Consider the following 16,378-nt stretch of genomic DNA (forward strand, 5'->3'; position numbering starts at 1 on the left):
GATCCCCTTCGACCGGCGACGGTCCGAACGGCCCCCTTCGACTGGCCCGCTGCCTGCGACCTGTTGAGGGCCACTTTTGCCGGACCCAGGGCAGTTGGTTAGGTGTCCACAGCCGCTCTGTGATTGGACAGCCAAGCAGGTGGCGGTTGTCAATGGAAAACCGAAGTACGCGCCATTTGGCGCGCGCGCACAATGACGTCGCCACGCCGCCGACGCTCAAAACCCGAGGCACGCAAAACTGCACGTCGCCGCGTCGGTGTTTGGCGGAGGCAGCACGCGCGTGCGCCGTGACCTTTCCCCCCTCTCTCCCACTGCGTGCTGGCGGCCCGGGCAAAGGGAGCGAGAGGCGATGGCGAGCTCGGGGAGGAAGCGCATGCTGAAGGATGAGGACATCTCCAAGGTGGAGTTCGAGACCAGCGAGGAGGTGGACGTCACCCCCACCTTCGACACCATGGGGCTGCGGGAGGACCTGCTGCGGGGCATCTACGCGTACGGTGAGTGCGGGCCGGCCCGGGCCTAGATAGAAAGGAGGCCTCCCGCTCTCGCCGGCCGCTCCTCCGCTGGGCGCACGCCGGGGGCTGGCGGCCCGAGGGTGCCGAGGAGAGGGGGAAACAGGGGAGTTGAAAGCCGGGGCTCCCGGCCTGTACCTGGCGCCGTCATGTTGTGGCGCTTGTTTACACCCCAAACCCACAGTCCAGCTCCTTCTCCTCTCACCACCCCACCCCGGGCTCGGTGGTCGCACTCGGGCTCCCAGTCAGAAAGTTGCCCCATTCCACAGGCTTGAGCCCCCAAATCCAGGCTGACGCTCAGTGCAGTGCTGAGGGAGTGCTGCGCTATCGGAGGTGCCGTCTTTCGGATGCGATCTTAAACCGAGGTGGACATGAAAGACCCCATAGTACTAGAAGCATAGAAAATAGGTGCAGGAGTAGGCCCTTCGAGCCTGCTCCGCCATTCAATAAGATCATGGCTGATCATTCCCTCAGTACCCTTTTTCCTGCTTTCTCTCCATACCCCTTGATCCCTTTAGCCATAAGGGCCATATCTAACTCCCTCTTGAATATATCTAACGAACTGGCCTCAACAACTCTCTGCGGTAGAGAATTTAGAAAGAGATTTGCATTTCTATAGCGATTTTCAGGATGTCCCAAAGCGCTTTACTGCCAATGAAGTACTTTTTAAAGTGTCGTCACTGTTGTAATGTAGAAATCGCACCAGACAATTTGTGCACAGTGCAGAAGAAAGGGGGTATAAAAACAAAATGCTGGAAATCTCAGCGGGTCAGGCAGCATCTGTGGAGAGAAACAGTAAACGTTTCGGGTCTGTGCGGGGTTCACCCCGGTATCATGACCCATATTTATCTCTGTCAGTATCACTAAAAACTGATTTGGTCGTTATCTCATTGCTATGGGACCTTGCTGTGTGCACACTTTACTACACTTAAAAAGTACTTAATTGTTTGTAAAGTGTTTTGGAACTTCATGAGGTTGTGAAAGGCACTATATAAATAGCAAAGGCACAGTGACAAGTGCATTCACACTGCACAAGCCGTAGCTGCTCCACATCCACACTGATGTTGGAGCATCAGTGGAGTGTGAGGCAACCCAAGAAGTGTCACGGGCACAGTGAAATGAGACCCCAACCCCACAGCAGGGTTCTTATTTGTGACAGATGCTATACAAGTATTAAAAATCCCCCAAATCTGCTGTGTTCCCCAGCCATCTCCAGATGTGCCAGCAGAAGAGACTCCTTTTTCTCAGACCCTGGTTTGTTCCTCTCCAGTACACCTCTAACCACCTTCCTTTTGTTTTTTATCCTTTGTTTATCTTTCTCCATGGTGTGTTTCCTGCTTTAGTTTCACAGAACTCCAATGTCAAGTATTCATACACAATCCGATTTAAAAAAAAAACTAACTTGCAACTCTAACAATTCTCAAACCGTCCTTTCTCTGCAATAAAGGGCAGTGTTTTTTATCATTACAAATTTAAATTAACTAAAAAATTGACCGGAGAGTGTGTGTAAACAGTTCAGATAGCAATGGCTTATAAAAACTGACTGGTGATGTAACTGACATAATTAACACGTGAGTTAAGGATTCCTCTAAAGCCACATGTATCCCCCAGTGTGCATGGTGGTACTTTAATGTAACGGATATTGTCAGAAGAGGTTAGGCATCTTTCTAGATAGTAGTGATCTACTGTAATTAGTTTATCTGTCAAGAACTCAACAACAACAACTTTTACTTAGAGAGCGCCTTTAACATAGTAAAACGTCCCAAGGTGCTTCAAAGCAGTGTAATAAAACAAAATAGATAAAATTGACACTGAGTCACATAAGAAATTATAGCAGATGACCAAAAGCTTGGTCAAAGAGGTCGGTTTTAAGGAGAGTCTTAAAGGAGGAAAGAGAGGTTTAGGGAGCGAGTACCAGAGCTTGGGGCCCAGGCAGCTGAAGGCACGGCCACCGATGATTGAGCTGTCATAATCAGGGATGCTCAAGAGGGCAGAATTTGAGGAAAGCACTCGTGGGTTGTGAGGATGAAGGAGATTAGAAATAGGGAGGGGCGAGGCCAAGGAAGGATTTGTAAACAAGGATGAGTGTTTTGAAATCGAGACGTTGCTTAACCGGGAGCCAATGTAGGTCAGTGAGCACAGGGGTGATTGGGACTTGCTGCCGAGATTTGGATGACCTCACGTTTACGTAGGGTAGAATGTGGGAGGCCAGCCAGGATTGCGTTGGAATAGTCAAGTCTAGAGGTAACAAAGGCATGAATGAGGATTTCAGCAGCAGATGGGCTGAGGCACAGGCAGAGATGGGCTATGTTACGGAGGCGAAAATAGGCGGTTTTAGCTATGCCACGGATATGTGACCCGATGCTCATTTCAGGGTCAAATATAACACCTAGGTTGCGAACAGTCTGGTTTAGCCTCCAACAGATGCAAGGGAGAGGGATGGAGTCAGCGGATGGGGAATGCAGTTTGTGGCGGGGACCAAAGACAATGGCTTCGGTCTTCCCAATATTTAATTGGAGAACATTTTTGCTCATCCAGTATTGGATGTCTAACAAGCAGTCTGACAATTTAGAGACTGGAGGGGTTGAGAGAAGTGGTGGCGAGGTAGAGCTGGGTGTCATCAGCTTACATGTGGAAACTGACTGTTTTTGGATGCTATCACCAAGGGGCAGCATATAGATGAGAAATGGGGGGAGGGGCCAAGGATAGATCCTTGGGGGGCACCAGAGTAAACGATGTGGGAGTGGGAAGAGAAGCCGTTGCAGGAGATTTTCTGGCTACGATTAGATAGATGCCCACTCTACGTTAAAAGAACTCGCGCACAGACATCTTCCACTCCTTTAACATGATGATGATGAGGAATGGAACCATTCTACCCGATGTAAACTAGAGGTGATCCAAAACTCGGCTGCCCGTGTCCTAATTTGCACCAAGTCCCGCTCACCCATCGCCCCTCTGCTCGCTGACCTACATTGGCTCCTGGTTAAGCAATGCTCGATTTCAAAATTCACATCCTTGTCTACAAATCCCTCCATGGCCTCGCCCTTCCCTATTTCTGTAATCTCCTCCAGCCCCACACCTCCCAGATGTCTGCGCTCCTCTAATTCTGCCCTCTTTATATCATCCCTGATTATAATCGCTCAACCATTGGTGGCCGTGCCTTCTATTGCCTTGGCCTTAAGCTCTGGCATTCCCTGTCTAAACCTCTCTGCTTTTCTACCTCACCTCCTTCAATACGCTCCTTAAAACCTAACTATTTGGCCAAGCTTTTGGTCACTTGCCCTAATTTCTCCTTATGTGGCTTGGTGTCAAATTTTTTGTCTCATAATACGTCTGTGAAGCGCCTTGGGACGTTTCACTACGTTAAAGGTGCTATATAAATACATGTTGTTGTAGATGAGGAGGGGAGGGAGGAAGTCCATATGGAGCATAAATACCGGCATGGGTCTGTTGGGCTGAATGACCTGTTTCTGTGCTGTAAAAACTTCGTAATACTTTGTAGTAAATTATAGTGAGATGTGACATGAGACAAGTGGTTAGGATTTGGAATGCACTGCCTGATAGGATAGTGGATCATCATCATCATCGAGGACGGCTTGCTTCCACTCTATATAAAAGTGAGTTCTGAGGTGATTGAACAGTCCACTTCGGGAATTACAGTCTCTGCCACAGGTGGGGCAGACAGAGGTTGAAGGAAAGGGTGGGTGGGGAGTCTGGTTTGCTGCATGCTCCTTCTGCTGTCTGTGCATGATTTTCGCATGCACTCGGATAAATATTCAATAGTAGCTTTCAAAAGAGAATTGGATAAATACTTGGAGAAAAAATAGCAAGGATATGGGGAAAGAATGGAGGAGTGGGACTAACTGGATTGCTCTTTGAAAGAGACAGCACAAACTCGATGGGCCGAATGGCCTCCTGCGCCATATGATTCCATACGAAGCACGATGTTTTACAGCAGTTTTCAAATATTTGTGTGTGATGTACCCTTTGTACAAATTGATGAACTTCCAGTCCCAAGGACCTGCTGATCTTAAGGGCCGTGTTAGCTACCCAAAGAAGAACCGTGCTGGTGTTACATAGAAACATAGAAATTTACAGCGCAGGAGGAGGCCATTCCGGCCCATCGTGTCCGCGCCGACCGACAAAGAGCCACACGGCCCTTGGTCAGCAGCCCTGAAGGTTACATATAAACGTATGAACAATGATGGAAAGGCAAAGAGCACCCAGCTGCTTCACACAACTGTGACACCCCTTATGCTGAAACATTCTACACTCTTCCGCAACCAAAGCCATGTGATCTCCTGGGAGAGGCAAAAACCAGATTAAAAACCCAGGTCAATTTAGGGAGAAAAAAATCTGGGAAAATTCCTCTCCGACCCATCCAGGTGATCGAAACTAGTCCAGGAGATCACCCTGGCCGTATTCGATTCCCTGCAGTACTTACCATTAATACTGCGTAGGCCAACAAAAGGTCATCCAGTCTAATCCCAATTACCAGCTCTAGATCTGTAACCCTGCAGGTTACGGCACTTCAAGTGCCCATCCAACCATCTCTTAAAAGTGGTGAGGGTTTCTGCATCCACCACTCTTCCAGGCAGCGAGTTCCAGATCTCCACAACCCTCTGTGTAAAGAAGCCCCCCCCCAAATCCCCTCTAAACCTTCCACCAACCACCTTAAAACTATGCCCCCTCGTAATAGACCCCTCCACCAATGGAACTAGGCCCTTACTATCCACTATGTCCAGGCCCCTCAATATTTTGTATACCTCAATGAGATCTCCTCTCAACCTCCTGTTCCAATGAGAACAAACCTAGCGTATCCAATCTGTCCTCGTAACTAAGATTCTCCATTCCAGGCAGCATCCTAGTAAATCTCCTCTGCGCCCTCTTTAGTGCAATCACGTCCTTCCTATAATACGGCGACCAGAATTGCACGCAGTACTCCAGCTGTGGCCTAACCAAAGTATTATACAATTTAAGCATATATTCTATGCCTCGGCCAATGGCCTGCTACCTTCAGGGATCTGTGGACAAGCACTCCAAGGTCCCTTTGTTCATCTACACTATTAGGTGGCGTACCGCTTAATGTGTATATCATTTCCTTATTAGCCCTCCCAAAGTGCATCACCTTACACTTCTCTGAATTAAATTCCATTTGCCATTGCTCTGCCCACCTGACCAGTAGATGGATATCCTCCTGCAGCCCATGACTTTCCTCTTCATTATCAATCACACAGCCAATTTTAGTGTTGTCTGCAAACTTCTTAATCATACTCCCTATATTCAAATCTAAATCGTTGATATATACCACAAAAAGTAAGGGACCCAATACTGAGCCCTGCGGAATCCCACTGGAAACATCCTTCCAGTCACAAAAACATCCATCAACCATTACCCTTTGCTTCCTACCTCCAAGCCAATTTTGGATCGAACTTGCCACTTTGTCCTGGATCCCATGGGCTGTAATCTTCTTGATCAGTCTACCATGTGGGACCTTATCAAAAACTTTGCTAAAGTTCATATACACTAGATCGTATGCGCTACCCTCATCGACCCTCTTGGTTACCTCAAAAAATTCAATCGGGTTAGTCAAACACGATCTTCCCATAACAAATCCATGCTGACTGTCCCTAGTTAATCCCTGCCTTTCCAAATGTAGATTTATCCTGTCTTTCAGGTTTTTTTCCAATAATTTTCCCACCACTGAGGTTAGGCTGACAGGCCTGTAATTACTCGGCCTATCCCTTTCTCCTTTCTTAAATAAGGGTACTACATTAGCAGTCCTCCAATCCTCTGGCACCATGCCCAAATCCAAAGAGAACTGCAAAATGATGGTCAAGGCCTCTGCTATTTTCTCTTTTACTTCGTTCAACAGCCTGGGATGCTTTTTTTCCGGGCCTGGGGACTTGGCTACTTTCAAAGCTGCTAAACCCCTTAATATTTCCCCTCTATATTTATTTCATCTGGAATATCACATTCTTCCTCGATAGCAGTATCTGCATTACCCCTTTCCTTTGTGAAAACAAATGCAAAGTATTCGTTAAGAACCTTACCAACATCTTCCGCCTCCACACAAAGATTACCATCGTGGTCTTTAATAGGCCCTACCCTTTCTTTAGTTACCCTCTTATTCTTTTAATATATTTATAGAACATCTTAGGGTTTTCCTTAATTTTACTAGCCAAGAATTTCTCGTGCTCTCTTTTAGCATTCCTAACATCCTTTTTAATTTTGCTTCTTAACTTTCTATATTCCTCAAGATTCTATAGTATTTAGCCATTGGTATATGATGACATAAATGTCCCTTTTTTTTCTTTATCCTCCCCTGTAAGTTTGGCCTGTGCCTTCCGGATCTCCTCCTTGAATGCCTCCCACTGTTCCAACACTGATTTACACAAGTAGCTGTTTCCAGTCCACCATGGCCAAATCACTCCTTAACTTAGCAAAATTAGTTTTTCCCCAATTCAGGACTTTTATTCCAGGCCTATCCTTGTCCTTATCGATAACTGACTGAATCTGACTGAATTATGGTCATTGGCACCCAAGTGCTCTCCCACTAATGCCCCTTCAACCTGCCCAGCTTCATTCCCCAAAACTAAATCCAAGACCGCCCCCTCTCGTGTTGGGCTTGCTACATACTGACTCAAAAAGTTCTCTTAGAAACATAGAAAATAGGTGCAGGAGTAGGCCATTCGGCCCTTCTAGCCTGCACCACCAATCAATGAGTTCATGGCTGAACATGCAACTTCAGTACCCCATTCCTGCTTTCTCGCCATACCCTTTGATCCCACTAGTAGTAAGGACTTCATCTAACTCCTTTTTGAATATATTTAGTGAATTGGCCTCAACAACTTTCTGTGGTAGAGAATTCCACAGGTTCACCACTCTCTGGGTGAAGAAATTTCTCCTCATCTCGGTCCTAAATGGCTTGCCCCTTATCCTTAGACTGTGTCCCCTGGTTCTGGACTTCCCCAACATTGGGAACATTCTTCCTGCATCTAACCTGTCTAAACCCATCAGAATTTTAAATGTTTCTATGAGGTCCCCTCTCATTCTTCTGAACTCCAGTGAATACAAGCCCAGTTGATCCAGTCTTTCTTGATAGGTCAGTCCCGCCATCCTGGGAATCAGTCTGGTGAACCTTCGCTGCACTCCCTCAATAGCAAGAATGTCCTTCCTCAGGTTAGGAGACCAAAACTGTACACAATACTCCAGGTGTGGCCTCACCAAGGCCCTGTACAACTGTAGCAACACCTCCCTGTCCCTGTACTCAAATCCCCTCGCTATGAAGGCCAACATGCCATTTGCTTTCTTAACCGCCTGCTGTACCTGCATGCCAACCTTCATTGACTGATGTACCATGACACCCAGGTCTCGTTGCACCTCCCCTTTTCCTAATCTGTCACCATTCAGATAATAGTCTGTCTCTCTCTTTTTACCACTAAAGTGGATAACCTCACATTTATCCACATTATACTTCATCTGCCATGCATTTGCTCACTCACCTAACCTATCCAAGTCGCTCTGCAGCCTCATAGCATCCTCCTCACAGCTCACACTGCCACCCAACTTAGTGTCTTCCACAAATTTGGAGATACTACATTTAATCCCCTTGTCTAAATCATTAATGTACAGTGTAAACAGCTGGGGCCCCAGCACAGAACCTTGTGGTACCCCACTAGTCACTGCCTGCCATTCTGAAAAGTCCCCATTTACTCCTACTCTTTGCTTCCTGTCTGACAACCATTTCTCAATCCACGTCAGCACACTACCCCCAATCCCATGTGCTTTAACTTTGCACATTAATCTCTTGTGTATTTCAAGAATTCTGCACCCACTATATCCTTCACACTATATTTGTCCAATCAATATTTGGATAGTTAAAATCCCCTATTACTACCCTGTGGTTTTTGGACTTCACAGCGATTTGCCTACATATTTGCTCCTTTATATATCTCCCATTATTTGGGGGTCCCTTTTTTATTTTTCAATTGGAAATGTATTTGTTTATTGGTGTGCAGCAACAAATAACACACTTTTGTGATTGAACAAATACTGAAAGATAGAGATATAATATGGAGCGAAATGCTGACTATGTGGATCTCTTGGGATCTCTTTGCAGAACTACAATTTGTAAGCATGTGTACAGTTCCAAATGGAAATCATTCTTTTAGATGTAGGCATTGACGGGAAGGTCAGCATTTATTGCCCACCCCTAAATCCCCTTGAGAAGGTGGTGGTGAGCCGCCGCCTTGAACCGCTGCAGTCCGTGTGGTGACTGCACTCCCATGGGCCCAAGTTCGTTCTCTTTCTCTCCCCTCGCCCCCCGCTTAAAACGGCGCACCTCCATGAGGTACGACAACTTTGTAGAATAAAAACCACGTCGAAAACGTACCTCGTTATTCTCCCTGCTCCTGGAACGTTGCAGGCCCTTGGCATGGTGCAGCACAAGCTGGGGGAGGGGGGGGGGGGCGGAGCTAGGGTCATGCTGGATCAACACAGCTGATGGGGTAGGGCTAGGGTTTTTGAGTGCCGGCAGCATTGCGCATACGCATTGGAGAGTGCGCGCGTGCACAATGGGTCAGTAACATTGGCAATTGGCCATTTTTTTTAAAGGTAAAGCCTGCTGAGTGATTTTTGGGTGCCTGAAGGAGTGCTGTGAGCAGTACTGTGGAAGAAATCAGCTGTTGGAATCAGTGAATGCTCTGTTGCTGCTAAACTTCCAGCAGGAGTGCTGCATAGGTGCATGCAAAGTAAGGACTCTGATTTTTCAAAACACAGTGTCCAATCAATACAGCAATGCAACAACGAGCATCTAGAATGAAGAATTTCTTGCATGAAGAAGTGGAGATACTAGTTAGTCATTGAGAACAGATGGCAGCAGCTGGATACCAGCAACAGAGGTCGCACAAAAGTGCCACCCAAAGAAATGAAGAAACGCTGGAACCTAGTTGCAGAAGATTACTTCGCAGTGGTGAATACCACGAGATCTGGAAGCCAGTGTAAAAAGAAATGGCAGGACCTTGGTCAAGTAGTTAGTGTAAGTAATATTTTCATTTTTCAATGGAATTGCAATTGTAAATGTGACCATCTGTATATGTCGCACCCAGCAGAAAGACACCCTCTCTAAAAAGTAATATTTTCATCTTTGCAGGCGAAATTGGTCCACAACAAAAGGGAAAGAACTCGAACAGGAGGAGGCCTGCCAAATCTGCACCAACTGACACCCTTGGAAGAGAGGGCCGCTGCTTTGATGTGTCAGACATGGAAAAAAGCAACCACCACTGCACAAGCTGGGCCCACACGCGAGGGAGAGGGTAAGAACTGAAAATGCATCGTGGCCCTTCAAATCAACCCGCTGCCTGGCCTGCTACATGTGAGACTACTTATGCCACCCATCCTGCCCCCTCCTGTGCTGCTAACCATTTGACTGTTCTGTTATATTTTGCAGAACATGATGCCGATCCAGAAGAAGATTCAGATGCGTATGATCCAGACCAAGGCTGGGGGTTGGAGGAGGGGTTCATGGATGTGTGTTCAGGGCAGAATGTGGATCAGTCCATAGTACAGGACCTCACTTTGCCAGACACTTCCATGAGTTTTGATCCAACATTCCATGGTTTCATCCCCTCCCCATCCTTGCGTAGTGCTTTAAGTTCTGGTGCCACATTCCATGGTTTCACAAATTCCGAAGTTGCGGGTCCCAGTGCTGGTGGGGCGCAGCTTGGAAGACTCCGGGCCCCACTGTCCCAGCCTGCGCCTCGCATTGGAGCACCCCTCGGGGCGAGAGGAAGGAGAATCCGACCAGGCTCTCCTGAGATGCAGCGTGCAGCAGATGTGCTTGAGGTTATGGCATTGGGTGTGGAGACCAATGGCCTTACCCGATCACTCGTGAACGGCTACAGTAGGGTGGGTGATGAGGTAACGGGACTGTCGGGAGAAATAGCAGTAATGACACGGGAACTGAAGGTGGGAATGTGTGAGGTAGCTGCTGCAATAAGGGCTCACAGCCTGGCCAATCAAATGCTACTCCCACTGCAATCCCCGCACCAGCCTCTGTAGAGAACCAAGCCGGGCCGCCCCCCCAACCACCACCATGAGGAAATGCACATTCACCAAGATGTGGATGAGAGATGGGTGCAGCCTTTCTTTGCTGCTGCTGCTGTTGTTGTTGATACTGTTGTAACTGTTTTCAAATTGAAATTGTTTAGTAAGTTTTGTAACATTACAACTTTGAGTGATCTTAAAGAGTCATATTAAAGTAAAGTTTGATACAAGAATTATTTTATTGCACTAAAGTGAAGTACATTGTAAACTTTTCAATAAAATATATTTTACATTAAAACTGAATCATGTTCCATTAGCACCACACAACATTTAGGAACAACTGCAAAAAATAAACATCCCTCCCCCCCCCCCCCCCCCCCTTCAGTAATGCCTGCCTCCTGCCCCTAGTCCTGACCGAAGGGCTTGCCGGTGCGGCGTGTCATGCCCCGAAGGGCGTTCCTGCTGCTTGTTGTGAGCCTCCTGCCCCTAGCTCTGACCAAAGGGCTTGTGTGGTACAGTCGGCGAGGTAGGATTTTTTATTTTTTAGTAATTGATTATTTTTCATTTATTATTGATGGTTTTTATGCTTCTTTAATGTTGTGAAGGTGTTTAGTGCTTAGCAAAATCCCCTCTCTTTCCTCCCCTGCCCCCCCCCCCCCCCCCCCCCCGGTATCTCTGGCTACCTGCGCTGATTTCTTAATTCACCGCAAGGTTTTTCTGAGCGGACACAAATGTCTGCACACGCTGGCCTTAGTTTGAAATAACTTTTAGCTGGCTAAACTTGTTTAAACGGCCAAAACAGGCATAAGTGGCTGGCAAGGCCTCCTTTTGGGGAAAAAAACCTAACTAACTCACTTACACCTGGAGCAAATTAAACGGGGAGAATTGCGATTTTTAAGTTGCTGAAAAAAAAATGGAGCAACTCCTGGAAAAACTTGGGCCCATTGTGCTGTTCGAGAGGGAGTTCCAGGATTTTGACCCTGATAATGGAGGAACAATGATATATGCACCAAGTCACAATGGTATGTTAATTTGAAGGGGAACTTGGAGGTGATGTTCTCGTGCACCTGCTTCCCTTGTCCTTCTAGGTGGTGGAGGTTACGGCTTTGGGAGGGGCTGCTAAAGAAATCCACTATCATGTGGATATACACAGTGCAGCCACGGTACGCTGGTAATGGAGGGATTTTAATGGCTTTTAATAAAGTCTTTACAATAAAGAATTGTGTGGAAAACTGGATAATTCATGCAGCCTGTTGTTTGCAATTGCTGGACCCAAAACCTATTGGCTGAGCTTCTTGAGCGTGATTGTATTACTCATTGGAGACATTCATGATGAGCCATTTTCCAATAAAATGATTAGAAAGTGAGTGTTTGCTGCAGCTTTGTTTGCCTATTTAAAGAGAGCTGTGGATCATGTTCACGGCAGAATCCATATTATAGTGATGCTACCATCATTATTGTGGGGAAATATATGCAATTGTGCTGCAGTTGAATCTGAACCTGATTTACTTGGCATCATTAAATTAAATTTAGTTCAGTTTACAATGAGCAGTGTGATAGATGTTGCCATATATGAAGAGGGACAAGAAAAAGGGAGAATGATAAAAGAAAATTGCCTTAAAGAAAAATGATCTCGCACGCAAAAGATAAATGTGTTGGCGTTGTGATTGAATAACAATAATATTCCTCAAGCTGCTTGTCATTAGTTACAACCTACGGTACTACTGTTGACCATTAATGCTCCATTTAATCGGATTTGAAATTTAGGGGTGCCCAGAATCTAGCAGTTTTCAGCAGAGACAGCAACTTTTGAGGGGGGAGGGGGTGAACTTTAGCTTTTATCCAAATGGTCTCTGTTTGCAGGCGTCGTCTTTATTCTTGTGTGTTTTTTCAAAAGAGAAAGGGAGTAAAGCAGCTATAAATGATTGCTAATCCATAATGGTCATTATGAAATATTTGTTTACACTGGTGTGTACTGTTAATAGTGCTGTATGCAATGGGGGTGCAAAGTAAGCAGCTATAGATATGACACTTCTCACTCTATCTTGTTCCACAGCGCACTTCCTCGCTCTATCTTAATACAAAATATATTGTTGAGAGTTGAGCACCATGGAACCAATAAGTTTTTTTTACTTTCTGTAGGCTTTGAGAAACCATCAGCCATTCAGCAAAGGGCCATCAAGCAAATAATCAAAGGGAGAGACGTCATTGCTCAGTAAGTATGTCTTATTTGAAGTTCTGACCTTGCAAGTTGTTGTATATTGAACTGTTGCTATTTAATACTAATTATCTTTTTTTCTAGATCCCAGTCTGGTACAGGGAAGACAGCAACGTTCTGTGTGTCAGTATTACAATGCCTAGACATTCAGGTAATACTTCTCAGCCGATGCATACAACTTTGCCTGAGTAAATTGATCATATTCAGGACTGTATAAGCGAAGACATAAAGCAGTGAAATGTTTTGTGTTGAAGTGACTTTAGATAGTTTGTTTTAGCAGCAGTTCTGGATTAATGAGAAGACCATTCACGATAGAATGCTGTACACTTTGTTTCATACATTTTTTACATTTAGGTCCGCGAGACCCAGGCTTTAATATTGGCACCAACTCGGGAGCTTGCAGGGCAAATACAGAAGGTAAGAATTATACGTTTTAAGAGTTGGTCTTCCAGCATTGAAACTGAATGAAAGATGCCATTTTGTACTCCACCGAAGGGTCATTTTCAATGCTATCGGTTTACAGCTTTCACAGAATGGCCTTGATCCCAAAACACTGGTAAATATCCTGGAATCACTTGAATAAAAGTGCAGTTTGAATTATTCAGTTACTATGGGCCAGTGGCCCTAATTGTAAGTTGAATCGCAGGATTTGATTCCCAACGTAATGTTTAAAAACCCAGAATTGCACAAACTACATTTTTATTATAACAACTTCCTTCAGTGTAAATCAGTGGCTCTGGTCAGTTTCCCTGAGATATAACAACATATGTGCTTTCAAACCAGCGAACCATTCTCCCCGACATAAAAGCAAGACTGCATTCAGTTGTTGCACGATACTGATTCAGGGGTACGTTCCAAATTGTACTAGTATGATTTCTATTTAATCTTTTCACAAAATTACAATTTCCCTAATGGCGTACTGACAATACATTGCGTGACTTGGTAGATCCACGGTCATGCTGAACTAGCTGACCTCAGCCTGGGCAGAGATGGGATATTACAATAGATGTCTATGTCCCTGGGTTAGTGATTGGGGACTAAATCTGTTCTGCTTTTAATTACTATTCGGTGATCCTTTCTGGAAAGTGCTCACATGTGGACATGTTGCGTTTTGCTCTGGTGCCATGCATGGTTGAACTGCACCCTACCTTTCAGTAGAGTTGAGAGGAGGACTTTAACAGTAAAATGCAAGTGATAATCTAGGATATTTGTTTATACATAACTTAATCTGGGTCAGCATCTGTGACAGGTGTTAACTTTTTAACTGGACATCATACAAATTATGAGCATAGATCTGAATTGATTTGTCTTTTTAACATATTGTCTAAACCGTTAGCAGCAATCCAATTTTTTCCAGTCTTTTGGCAACAATGTGTTCTACAATATCAGCTTCTGATTGTGTCTTCAAATATAACAAGAGTTTGCAATTATATAGCGCCTTTCACAACCTCAGGATGTCCCAAAGTGCTCCACAGCCAAATAATTACTTTTTATTTTAAAGTGTAGTCACTGTTTTAAGGAAGTGTGTCAGCCAATCTGTAAACAGCAAGGTCGCATGTACAGCAAGGAGATGAAAGACCAGATAATTTATTTTTTAGTGATGTTGCTTGAAGGAGAATTGTTGGCCAAGACACTGGGAAAGCTACCTTGTTCCTCTCTCGAACAGAGTCATAGGATCCCTTGCTTCTAAACCATCATATTGTAAACTGTATCACTGCCAAACCCATTGGAAGCTTTGACGAGGAATCTGCAAATGCTTGGTAGATCTAGAATATGACCTGCAGGATCTGCCAGTCTCTCCTGAATCTCCACATGCCCAACACGAGGAGCAACAAGGATTGCTGTGCACCATTTGGTACCATCTTGCAGTGTCTGAGTGTCTTGTGTCTATTGATCAGGTTCTCCTTGCTCTCGGTGACTATATGAACGTACAATGCCATGCTTGTATTGGAGGGACCAATGTTGGAGAAGACATTCGGAAGTTGGACTATGGACAGCATGTAGTTGCTGGTACACCAGGGCGTGTATTTGGTAAGGAACATGTTTGGCCTTCATGTTTTTTTAAATTATTATTAAATGCTCAATTCCTTTTGAATGAGTTAACCGAACTGCATTTTCAGTACTTACCTTTCCGCTCTTATCAGTTGGTTCAAAGATTCTGTGCTCCATTGCAATTCTGCCACTCGCTATTAATCAAGGTGGTCTAATAAAATAGACTGTTGTAAACGGATAACGCTTTAGGAAAGCTTCATAAATCATACAGTGCACTTAGTGTAAAGGGACCCATTAATTTAGGCACCTCTGTTCATTCTATGTCAGTTAGAATCATAGAATGATACAGTACAGAATCAGGCCATTCAGCCCATCAAATTTGTGAGTGAATTGTTGTGTTCCTGCAGACTATGTCATGAGGGAGTGTAGCTCACTAGCTTGGAGATCGCGCAGATCATCAGAGTTGTACTGTTGGGGGGAAAAAGACTTTGGGCTAGAATTTCCCCAGCCTAACGCACATTTTAATGCGATTTATTAGCATTAAAAGTGTTTTTTTATGTTCTTAAACTGAATTGCACAAAATTCCCCAAACCTTAAGAATGGCATTTTGAAAATATCGGCAAAAAGCGGATCACCCCGGTGCAACGCAGAAAAAAAACCTGCACCGTCTAAGTTTGGCCATTTGGTGAACCTGTTTTTGGAAAGAGGGAAGAAAAAAGAATGCACGAGAAAAGCAAGCGTTGCAACCTCAAACATTGGTAAGTAGGAAGACCTGCAAAAAAGGCAAGTTAAAGTTTTTATTAATTTGCAGCAGTTATTTAGTTATGGCTCTTGTAAATGTTTTGTGTTTTCTCCCCTCTCTGTGCTAAAGTTAGCGACATCGCGGTTTTTAATGCCAATCGTCGTAATACGCCGTTTTTTTAAGAACAAGCGCATTTTGTGTCCAAATTTACCCCCTTAAAAATGGTGCCATTTTTTATTATTTATTCACTATTTTGTTGTTTATCAAATATCAGGCTGGGGAATTTCTATCCTTTTTCATTTTTCTATCTCCTTTCACGGCATCCGGACGCCTCAAAGTGCTTTCCAGCCACTGAAGTACTGTTTTTGAAGTGTAGTCACTGTTATAATGTAGGAAATGTGACAACCAATTTTCACACAGTAAGCTCCCATAAACAGCAATGAGATAATGACCAGATAATCTGTTCTTGTTATGTTAGTTGAGGGATAAATATTGACCAGGACAACAGGAGAACTCCTCTTCGAGATAGTGCCATGGGATCTTTTACGTCCACCTGAGGGGGTTTAAAGTCTCATTCGAAAGGTAGCACCTCCAACAGTGCATCTCAGTACTGCACTGAAATGTCAACCTGGATTATGTGCTCAAGACTCTGGAGCGGGGCTTGAACCCACAACCTTCTGCCCCACTGAGCCACGGTTAACACCATCAAAAGTCAAATGTAACACATTGCTCACGTAAAGAATTTAACGCCATAGAATTTAATGAGGTTATATATATTTATCAAATTTAGTGAAACTTGGAGTAAGCCATTCTGAATTCATGTTTAAATCTATCGTTATGGTAAGTAGATGCAAATCTGTTGTCAGTTTG

General features: G+C 44.8%; 2 protein-coding genes across 2 annotated transcripts in view; both read left to right on the forward strand.

Moving 5' to 3' along the window:
- The first annotated feature begins 279 nt into the window (after positions 1-279).
- eif4a3 (eukaryotic translation initiation factor 4A3) overlaps positions 280-16,378 on the forward strand; it is a 28,023-nt gene continuing 11,924 nt past the window's right edge. The window contains exons 1-5 of the mRNA XM_070890061.1: positions 280-494; positions 12,699-12,771; positions 12,859-12,925; positions 13,129-13,191; positions 14,673-14,805. Coding sequence (XP_070746162.1) covers positions 350-494; positions 12,699-12,771; positions 12,859-12,925; positions 13,129-13,191; positions 14,673-14,805 — 481 coding nt within the window. The 5' untranslated portion in view covers positions 280-349. The remainder of the gene's footprint in view (positions 495-12,698; positions 12,772-12,858; positions 12,926-13,128; positions 13,192-14,672; positions 14,806-16,378) is intronic.
- On the forward strand, positions 8,986-10,962 carry LOC139272746 (uncharacterized). Its single transcript, XM_070888852.1, has 3 exons — positions 8,986-9,549; positions 9,664-9,826; positions 9,961-10,962. The coding sequence occupies exons 1-3, from the start codon at positions 9,439-9,441 to the stop codon at positions 10,569-10,571; spliced, it is 885 nt and encodes a 294-aa protein (XP_070744953.1). The 5' UTR covers positions 8,986-9,438; the 3' UTR covers positions 10,572-10,962.

Source organism: Pristiophorus japonicus, chromosome 9, assembly GCF_044704955.1.
Source record: "Pristiophorus japonicus isolate sPriJap1 chromosome 9, sPriJap1.hap1, whole genome shotgun sequence".
In the NCBI taxonomy this organism is placed as follows: domain Eukaryota; kingdom Metazoa; phylum Chordata; class Chondrichthyes; family Pristiophoridae; genus Pristiophorus; species Pristiophorus japonicus.